This window comes from Canis lupus, chromosome 17 (assembly GCF_011100685.1).
Source record: "Canis lupus familiaris isolate Mischka breed German Shepherd chromosome 17, alternate assembly UU_Cfam_GSD_1.0, whole genome shotgun sequence".
Taxonomy (NCBI): Eukaryota; Metazoa; Chordata; class Mammalia; order Carnivora; family Canidae; genus Canis; species Canis lupus.
Window position 1 is genome coordinate 8,504,885 of NC_049238.1, and position 9,969 is coordinate 8,514,853.

Here is a 9,969-nt window from a genome sequence, read left to right on the forward strand (position 1 = left end):
TGTCCTTGCAATGCTTCCAGAATCCTCCACTATGTCAGTTATCAAGCCTCCAGGTGTCTCTCAGTGAAGGATGGCCATGCAGCCCAACAAGCTGTGTCCTGGCAAGGCAGTCACGTCTCCTTCCCCCGTACCAGGAATCAAAACTCCCAGGTACGTCTTACTGAGGACTCCATGGTCAGTGGTCACTGCTTTCAAATGTGGTCAGTTCTTATCTTCTGGAAAGTCTGGTCTTTTTTTCCCTCAAGCTCAGTGGTCTGCAGGATCTCAGGGGAAGTAGCTTAGTTCTGCTACAAAGTGTGGGGTTTAGGTCAGCAAGCAAGGAATGCGTAAGATTGAAGCAAGTTAACCCATAAGAATGGTTGGAATGTTGTTACGTGTGTGTATGTGCGTGTATACACTTCAATATATATTTGGGCTCACCACATAATCTCTCCAGGATTGTATTAGACCCGAGGGCCCAACTTATTTATCATGTGGAATAGAATGGAGGTGAATTTCAAAATAGAGGAAATGTGACCTTGGGGTTAATTAAATTAATTTAGTTACTATCCTGTTCTTTTCCATTTCAAAACCTTTGGTGATAAACATGGAATAGTAGGAGGAATTGAGGGAGTGGCTTCACAGCTTGGGGTGGTGTCCTTACAGGGGGACAGCTGCATGCATAGACACACTTGTACAGCTGATCCAGGTCCAGTGAATGAGTGCATCCCGGGTCTGGTGACATTAGCCACTCTACTGGTTTTGGTCTGCATTTGATCTCATGGAATAGCATGGGGTCTGTGGGTGCCACCATGAAACATTCAAATGCTTTCCAACAGCATACTCATGAACTAACCTTTCCGGGGTTCATGAAATGTCCCCCAAAGGTATCGAATTTTAGTAAATCATCTTTAACTGTTTTAGTTGTGCCACACTTCTGGTAGATTATGGATTTGAGGATTTGACACTCCCTTATCCCAGGCAAATAACCACTTTATGATCCAACTGAGTTATTTATTTATTTATTTTTAAAGATTTTATTTATTTATTTGAGAGACAGAAAGAGCACGAGCGAGGAAGAGCAGCAGGAGAGGGAGAAGCAGATTCCCTCCTGAGCAGGGAGCCCCACATGCGGCTCCATCCCTGGACCCTGGGATCATGACCCGAGCTAAGGCAGATGCTTAACCAACTAAGCCACCCAGGTACCCACCTGAGTTTTCTATTTATTCAGCCAAAGATGCAGACATGTCCTGGAACTGAGGTGGTCACACAGAGCAGAGAGGAGGAGGTACACTGTGATGCCTTATAGTTTCCCTTGGCCTTTCCATTTATCTGCAGGGCAGTAGCCAGGTAAGTAAGGTAGGCTCTTGCTGGGACCACAACATCCCAGAAAGCCCAGTTCTTTACAGTCCACCCCAGGGGGTTGGGGAGGGATAAAGGAATCAGTTTACACAGTTATGGGGTTTATAGGTCTGAGATGTGCAGCCAGCATGGCAGGCTGGAGACGCTGGGCAGAGTCAATGTTATGTGTCGAAGCTGCAGTCCAGGGGACCTCACTCTTTTTCCCTTAAGGTCGTCAATTGAGCAGATGAAGACCACTCACATGATGAAAGGGCATCTGCTTTGCCCAGATTCTCCTGATTTAAATGTTAATCCCATCTAAAAATACCTTCACGGCAACATCGGGATTGGTCTTTGACCAAACATCTGGGCACCATCGTCTAGCCAAATTGATGCATAAAATTAACCATCACAGGTGATAAGATTTAATTTCAGAGAAGTATTGAAAACTGTAGCTAGGACTGGAATTGCGAGCTGACTCCAGAATTTGTTCTGCTATCTCCTTAGTGTACATGTGTGTTGGGGGCGCGGGGGAGGTGGTTTGCATTGGGATCATTAGCTGACAGTCTGCTCATTACAGCAGCTACTCTTTCTCCCATCACCTTATAGGGGAAAAAAACCTATACTGTCTCTGGAACACTGTTCCCCAGGACCTGGCATTGGGGGAGGCAAGTATTCATGGATGGATGTAGGAAACTAAGCTCGGTCCAGTTCAGTTCAATCCAACCTGCCTTATTTAGCTTTGATTATGTGCCAGATTGCTCTGGGCCACAGTGTAGTTTAGGAAGAAAACACATGGAAACACATGGCTCATGCCCTTTGGATCTGGCGGAGTTAGAGGCAGGCAAGCACAGAAATTATTTGGAACAAAAAGGACTAGAATACATGCTATAGCAGGACTCCAGGGCTCTCACTGATGGCCTGCCATATTATTCAAGTCAAACATTACTGATTCAGTTCTTATTAGGCAATACTGAAAAACGCAATTTTAAAAAGATCAATTTAAATTTGTATTGCTTTTGTGTTTTGACGGAGCTCAGTTTGCCTTCGACAGAGAAGCTGATGATGAAGCAAGTGTGATCAGCAGTGATGTGTGCATGTGTGTATTTGTGTATAATTAATTGGAAAGAACCAACAGCCTTGGATTTGAATCCTAATTGGTGCTAAAATTGAAATAAGGTAAAATTATGACTCTCATGAAAATACATAATGAATACATGCCAAGGATTTTATTTAGCTCATTAATTAATGAGGAAACCAGTAAAATGTAGAAACAGATTCGGTGAAGAATTTGAGGAACACACACATATAGGCAGCCAGGAATCTGAAATGAATTTACAAGTAGATGCAAAGCAGTTCAATGTCCACAGGGCAATAATCAATTGTGTCTCCAAGGACCAAAATTCATTTGCATTTCCGTGGACAAGAATTATTTGCATTACTGTCAGTTTTCTACAAATTACGGAGTAGTAGACTAGCACAAAGATGTGCAGGAGGTGTAGTTAACTTGACAAGATGCTCTAGAAAGAATGCTCAATAATCCATTTTTTCCCCCATTTCATAGACTTTCAAAATGTTCTTGTGACCCTGGGGAATATTAGGATAGTAGCTTTGGGCGTGTTATTTACCTCTCTGAGTCTCAGCTTCCCTATCCATAAAATAAGGCTGATATTTCTTCATTGGGCTGTCTCGCATATTCAAACATGATAACATATAGAGCGTTTCTGACACAGACTACATTTGATCAATATTAGATTTTCTTCCATTGTGTGTGTGTGTTTGTGTGTGTGTGTTTTAAACTGATGTGTGGATTTGTTCCCAAGAAATCTCTTCATGCATCTGTCCGTTCAACATTTGCCAAAGGCCCGTCACACCGGGCGCGTCCCAAGCTTGCGCATAGCTAACAACCACACCAAGACCGGGTCTTTGGCTTCGAGGAGCTTGTAGACTGGTGGCAGGGGTGGTTGCAGAGACAGACCAATAAATCAGTAATTATGATTTCATGTCACATGGATGGGGATAACTAGAATCCTGGGAGTGTGGTCCCGGGCCACATAAGTAGTGATTTAGAGCCATCACTCAGGAGCCAGACTCCCTGGGCTCTTTGTGCCTGGGGGCAAGTTACTTAACCTCCTTTTGCCTCAGCTCCTTTGAAATGGGGACGGTACCTATAGGTTGTGGCGTAGGTCAAATGAGTTCATGTTTGCAAACATTTGGAGCAGTACCTGGCTCCTGCTAAGCGAGCACCTTCTGGCTCTAGTTGTCTGTGATTCTCGCTCCGTGAAGAGGACAGATTGTACCTGTTACTGATGACGCCCAGGTTGAGGATGGGTGGGACCGTGGGCTCACACACTGAGCGTGGAACTCAAATACGTGGCGATACACGTTCCTTTCAAGACATCACCTGTTATCACAGTTACTTGGCTTCCATTTGCTAAGTTATGGAAGCAGATGCTGGGAGGGGAGCCGTGGGAAGGTCCCGATGGCCTGCAGTGAATGTGTGAAGCACAGTGCTTGGTTGTCCCCGAAAGGCCCCTGACAAGGTTCCCCGTGGGCAGCACCTGGAGAGAGCGGCTGACAGCAGCTTTGTGCATCTCAGAGCAGATACTGTTCCTCCCCTGGTTCCTGACACAATTGGGCAAGTGTGGCCTGGCCTGGCGGGCCTCCAGCTGCAGCTGTGCCCAGCGCTCCCTGGAACAGTGCCCGCAGCCCGAGAAGGGGCGATCTGTTTCCATGGGAGGCATTCCCGGCTCCCGTTGACAGGTCTGTTGTTCACTCAAGGAAAGGTCTGCTTTCTGGGGCTGGCCTGGGACTGCGCCAGGACGCGGTTATCTCAGGGCCTAGCGTGCAGTAGGTGTGGTGCACATCAGCTGATGGCAGCTTGAGGCTTGTCGGGTCATTTTAAAAAATTGCTTCGAGGCTCAGTTGGAATCCCAGAGTCCATTCTGGGCAGCTCCTTATCTCCCCGGAGCCGTAGGAAGGGGCCTGCTGTATCAGACGCCTGTTCTCCCAAGCTCCTGTCTGATAGGAGAGCGGTCGAAGGAAATGACATTTTGCACATGGCACCGCTCCATGGTTTCACATCCATGACACTGCATTATGCTCACTGCAGGATTGCTGGGTAGGAGCGGTTTCTAATTTCTAGATGAAAAATCTGTGGTCCACAGAATGAATATCCTGACCAAAGTCGCACAAGAATAAAAGAGCTAGAGTCAAGATACTAAATTTGTTTTATTTATTTTATTTTATTTTATTTTATTTTATTATTTTATTTTCAAGACACTAAATTTACTTTCACTTGGCGAGTGCCTGCTATGAAGCCAATAATATACTCATTATATGATGGGTTTCTGTTTCTAATTATTCTGTTTCTCTACTTGTTTTACCTATGTTAATTTACCTACTTAATTATTCTCATTCACGCAGTAATGCTTCAGATAGGTATTGTTGTCCCCACTTCACAGATGAAGAAACTGAGGCCCAAGGGGGGTAAATGAACTTGCCCTCAGTTACAGGGCTAGAAGGTAGCCAGGCCTGAACTGCACCCCCACACGTATTTGGGTGAATGGACAACCTTACAGCCTGTTCTCAGCCGTATTCCTGTGGGGTCTAGAAGAGCCCTGCTCCCTGTCAGGGATTGTGGTGTCTGAATTTTCACCATTAGCAATTTTCAGGATTTTACTTACCTCAGCCTCTGGTCCCAAGAGATTAGTTTTCTCTGAGAGCGTGGATATTCCTGAACAGGAGAGCCATTAGGTACATCACACGCTGAGACGCTCAGGGAGGCCTTGATCCTATTACAAGCCCACATCGTGAGCCTGTAGTTCATCATGGAGGCTCTCCTTCAGATAGAGGCACCTCTAGGAGCGTAAGATCCATTGGCACTTGGGCCGGAGGTGGGCATCTCACCAGGGAGAATTTCAGAGAATGTGACAGAAGCTGATGGAGAGAACCTTCACTACATTTGGCTCATGAGGTGATATGGTCGCCATCTTGCATGAAGAAATGGGCTCACAGAATTTGGCGGGCGGGTTAGTTCAATGGAAGTCATTCATTCCGTGAGTCATTGACCAACAGCCAACTTATTCCGAGCATCTCCTCTGTGCCAAGGACTGTGCTTCCACAGTGGAAGACTGTGGGGACCGGGAGCTGCTGTCTGAGATCTGAGGTCTCATGTGGCTGCCAGCCTCAGGGGAGGTGAGGGGAGCAGCTGGGACAGCGGGAGGCCTTATGTCCTCGGAATAACGGACAATGATGCAAACGCTAAAGGAGGCATCATTCCAGCACGTGTCCCTCAGAAGCCCCAGAGCTTCAGACCAGAGCCCAGAGCAGGAGGAAGAGGTAGAGAGGTCTTCTCTTCTGGAACAAGTGAATTGTTTTTCGAGATGTCTTTAGAGGAAGGGCAAGGAGTAGAGTTATTTCAGAGACAGAAGGGAGCTGGGCCAGCTCGCCACAGGGTCCTACAGTGGCAGGTGGGGGAGGCAAAGTGGGGTGAACATAGACTGATGGGGTGCCAAATGTTGTGTGAACGTGATCTCATTTCATTGTCACGATGCAGGATCAGGATATTGCTCGAGGATGAAGGGAAGTCTTGGCTTGAGCTCGCCTTGTTAAAGTGTCAGAGGTGGGTTTTGAACTCTGGTCGGCTTGACTCCAAATCCATTCTCTTCCCCACCTCCCACCCCTGCATGCTCCTTGCAGCGGCACCTGTCTCAGCTGTCCTGTGCCGCCCATGACCTCTACGTGCGCCCACACACAGCAAGTCATCCGCTGATAACACACATTAGCTTTAGCGTTAGGATCTTACAACCATCTAGCGGGGTAAACTGATATCTATTGATCTTAGAGGCTTGATGTAAGAGACTCACAAGGGAAATATAAATTTAAAGGTGTAGTGCCAGCTTGGGAGAAGTGTTTGATTCTAGAGAAGTGGTGAAAAGCGAAGCAAGGCATCCAGGTCGGGGGGTGGGGTGGCATGGGTAAGCAAAGGCCTAAAGTGGGCTTGCAGGGTGTCCTGAGGCTTGTGGGCCATGAGCTGGTGGTGGGACAATGGCGCTGGATATGAGGGTGTGACATGCCTGTAGGTGATAAGGAGCAACCGAGGGAGTCAGGGAGGATAGTGAAACCAAGCAATGAAGAATATTCTTTGTCCTGTTTTTTGGGGGGCAGGAAGTGGAGATACCTGTGGAGGTGTAGGTCTTTGGTTGGGTGGGTCTTCCCCAAATGCTGAGAGGGAGACACTTATCTGGGAGCTGGCTGGAGATGTGCTGTTGGAGCATCTCAGATAGCTGCAGCCAGGACTGAAGTCCTCCTGAGACACCTGCTCTGAGCGGCCTCATGAGGCTGGAACATTCCTAGGGTTGAACAGGTGTATTTGTCCAAGATGGTGCTATGTGAGCACTTATACCCTAAGGCTTCCATCCACATCTCCTCGCCATGTTTTTGCTCAGCTGTGGCTCCTTCAGCCATGCTCAAGTCAAATTCCCTGTCACTTGGCATTGCTGCCACAGTTGAAAGCAGAGTCACCCCAGGAGCAAGAGGAGGCTCTGAAGGAAGCTATCTGGCAGGGAGGCAGAATTATTTCAGGGGTGGGTGGTGGGGAGGTGGGCTGCTCTGGCTAGGTGATCAGGGAAGGCCTGTGTTTAAGGTGAGCACTGAGGATGACAACAATTCATCCATGAGCTGAGCTGGGGAAAGGGCCTTCCAGACAGAAGGAATGGCAAGTGCAGAGACCAGGCCTGGAGGAGCCAGCTGTGTTCAGAGTAGTGAAGGATGGCCAGTGTGACAGCTGTGGAGGGGAGCCACATGTGACAGGAGGGAGGACAAGAGAGCAAGTGGCAGATCCCTGTGGACCTTCCTAAGCTGTGGTGAGGGGGGGGGGGGACGGGGCTGTCACTGAGGTATGTTCGGGACACGAAGATGGTGTGAGATGAATGAGTAACGAGGAGGCAGTGGTGGATGAAGGGATCAGCAGGATGGCCGTTGTTAAAGTCCAGAACAATGAGGACGGCGGTTCGCTCTAAGTAGGGGACAGTGGAGAGACAGGAGGCAATAAATAGGTAGATTTAGGAAATATTTTGGAGGTAGTTCCAGGGGGACTTTTTGGTTATTTAGATGTGTGAGTCTTAAAGGACAGGGAGAAATTAAGAGTGTCTCCTGTGTTTGTGATTCAACCAGCAGGGTGGTGGTGGCAGGTACACTGAATGGGGGAAGACTTAGGGTGGGGCCCATTGAACGTGTTTTGGACCTGTTAAATCTAAGATATACAGCAGGTGGTTGGATGTGAGGGTCCATCAGACCTGGTACCATGGGAGCCTTTAGAATACCCAACAAAAAGCATTTTCAGAGGAACAGAAGTGGGGCAGTGGGAGCAATGAACGTGGAAGACCCTTTTGAGGAGTTCAGCTGGCAAGAAGAGTAAATGCATGGGGAGTGGTCAACTCCCCAGTTTTTAAGCAACTTCAATCTTTATTGGAGTCTCTCACAAATATCAAAGAGGATCTAATCTGAAACCCTCAACAAATTTCTTTGCATTTTTTCATCCTTGGTTATTTCTACTTTGTATTTTGAAAAATTCAAAGTTACCAAGAAGTTGAAAGAACCATACAGCTAAGGCCCATGTGCCCTGTGCCTCTCCCCCCTTGCTGAAGATTGAAGACGGGACATATGTGGACCCTTGTGATCACTGGAGGCAGTGACCCTGGAGAAGGGGACAGAGTGATGGAGAGGTTTTTTGTTTTTTTGTTTTTTTTCCTGGTGGCTTCCCCTGCTGGGAAGTTGGAGGTAGGACAAAAGGAGTTACACGGTGTCTCAGGGAGGAGAAAGAGGTGGCAGGACTGCAGGGCAATGGTGAGAACATGTTTAGAGATTTGTGGTCACGAACTTGGAATGAACAACAGGGGTCGTTGCATGGATTTTCTTCAGTAATATTCAGGAACTTGGCTGTAGGCCTCGAGGGTTGTTGTATTGATTGGTTGTGTTTCACAGGGGTTGGGGAGTATCTGGGAGAGAACAGTGGAGGGTGGACGTGGAATGGGCTGACTGCAATGAGGACCAGAGAAGCAAAGCTGGGTGGCAAGGGAAGAGGAGATGGCCTGTGGGAATGGGGCGTCATGGGATTGGCAGCCTCATCGCTGCAAGAAATGTGCTCCACTGGGAATGCTATAGAGCAGCGGGTTTGGGAGTGAAGAAGTGGTGGACTGTTCGGGGCTGCAGAAGTTGAGAGTTCACAGGGGGTGTGGTCCTTGTCAGGCACACAGCCCAGAAGGTGCTTGCCGCTGGACGGTTGAGGTTGATGGGGGCAAAGATGGTCCTCGTGAGGACACACACCAGCAAGGAGGGTACTGACTGGTCGTCCCCTAGGGCGGCAGCAGAGGTGGACAGGGACAAGGCGAATGGTTGGGAGGTCAGGAGGTGCGGGCGGCCTGATGCAGGCTGGTGGGAGGAGAGTCTGTACCCCGTCCCTCTAAAGCACGCTCCCAGAGAAGGGGGACAGGAATAGGGCTGGCCTGGGAGGCTGGGACTTTCTGGAAGGGGAGGTGTGGGGTTCGTGTTCCTCGTGATCTCCGAGAGGAAGGGGTGCAGTCAGGCCTGGAGACTGTGCGCGGATCTGACTTCAGCTCCTCACACCGAGAGCCCCGTCATGCAGCTGAGGCGGGCGAGTGTGCAAGTCACCACCACTTAGCACTTAGGAGACGCGTCATCTCAGGCAAGTCATTTTACCTCTCCTCATCCATAAAGCCGGGCTGGTGAGGGTCGCTTCGAAATTTAAACAAGATAAGAGAATGCTCTATTAGCTATTACTGTTACAGTGGGAATCACATTTTCCTAACCGGAAGCCGTGCAATTTTCATGGCTGGTCATCCCCAGATCCGAGCCGCCTCCATGGCCGACAGGACGCCGGGTCCCACCGCAGGGAGCCTGGGCCTTCCTCCCTACAGGGCGGCGCGAGCCCTGGGGAACTAGGAGGACGCGCCCAGTCGACATTTTCTCCAGCTGGAAGAGGTGGAGAGTCTGCCCCGCAAGACCCAGAGGCCCACGGCGGGGTGTGGGCGTGGCCGAGTGTGGGCGTGGCCTGGCGTGGGAAAGGCGGGTGTGTGGGCGTGGCGAAGCGTGGGAGTGGCCGGGTGTGGGCGGGGCCTGGCGTGGGAGCGTGGGCGTGGCCAAGCGTGGGCGTGGCCTGGCGTAGGAGCGTGGTGGGCGTGGCCGGGCGCGGGAATGGTGGGAGTGTAGTAGTGGCCGGTATGTGAGCGTGGCTGGGCGTGGGAGTGGCCGGGCGTGGGCGTGGCCTGGCGCGGGAGCGTGGGCGTGGCCAGGAGTGGGCGTGGCCAGGCGTGGGAGCGTGGGCGTGGCCGAGCGTGGGCGGGCCGGGTGTGGGCGGGGGCCGAGGGCTGGCGGTGGGAGGTGGGGCAAGCAGGTGGTTGGAGCATCTTCCCGCCCTTCCTGGCCAAGTGAGCCGAGTGGCGGGTGTGCGGGTTGCGTCGGGAGGAGAGGGCAGCAGAGGCCTCGCTGTTGGAGCCCTGGGAGGAGCGTGCAGCCCAGGGCGGCCGGGTCAGCGTGGGGGCGGGAAGGCAGCGGCCACCGCGGGAGGAGTGTGGTCTGGGTGTGCCCACCCGGACCGGAACACACCCCGCACCACACACAGCCTTG

The 9,969-nt window shown here is 50.4% G+C and overlaps 1 protein-coding gene across 1 annotated transcript; it reads right to left on the reverse strand.

Moving 5' to 3' along the window:
* Window positions 1-9,281: 9,281 nt before the first annotated feature.
* Window positions 9,282-9,749, reverse strand: LOC119877144 (sialidase-like). The gene has a single exon (XM_038560647.1). The coding sequence runs from the start codon at window positions 9,747-9,749 to the stop codon at window positions 9,282-9,284; it is 468 nt and encodes a 155-aa protein (XP_038416575.1).
* Between the last annotated feature and the right edge of the window lie 220 nt (window positions 9,750-9,969).

Excerpts from the sequence above, each read along its gene's own strand:
- LOC119877144 (XM_038560647.1), bottom strand. The coding sequence starts at position 9,749 with ATGCTCCAACCACCTGCTTGCCCCACCTCCCACCGCCAGCCCTCGGCC.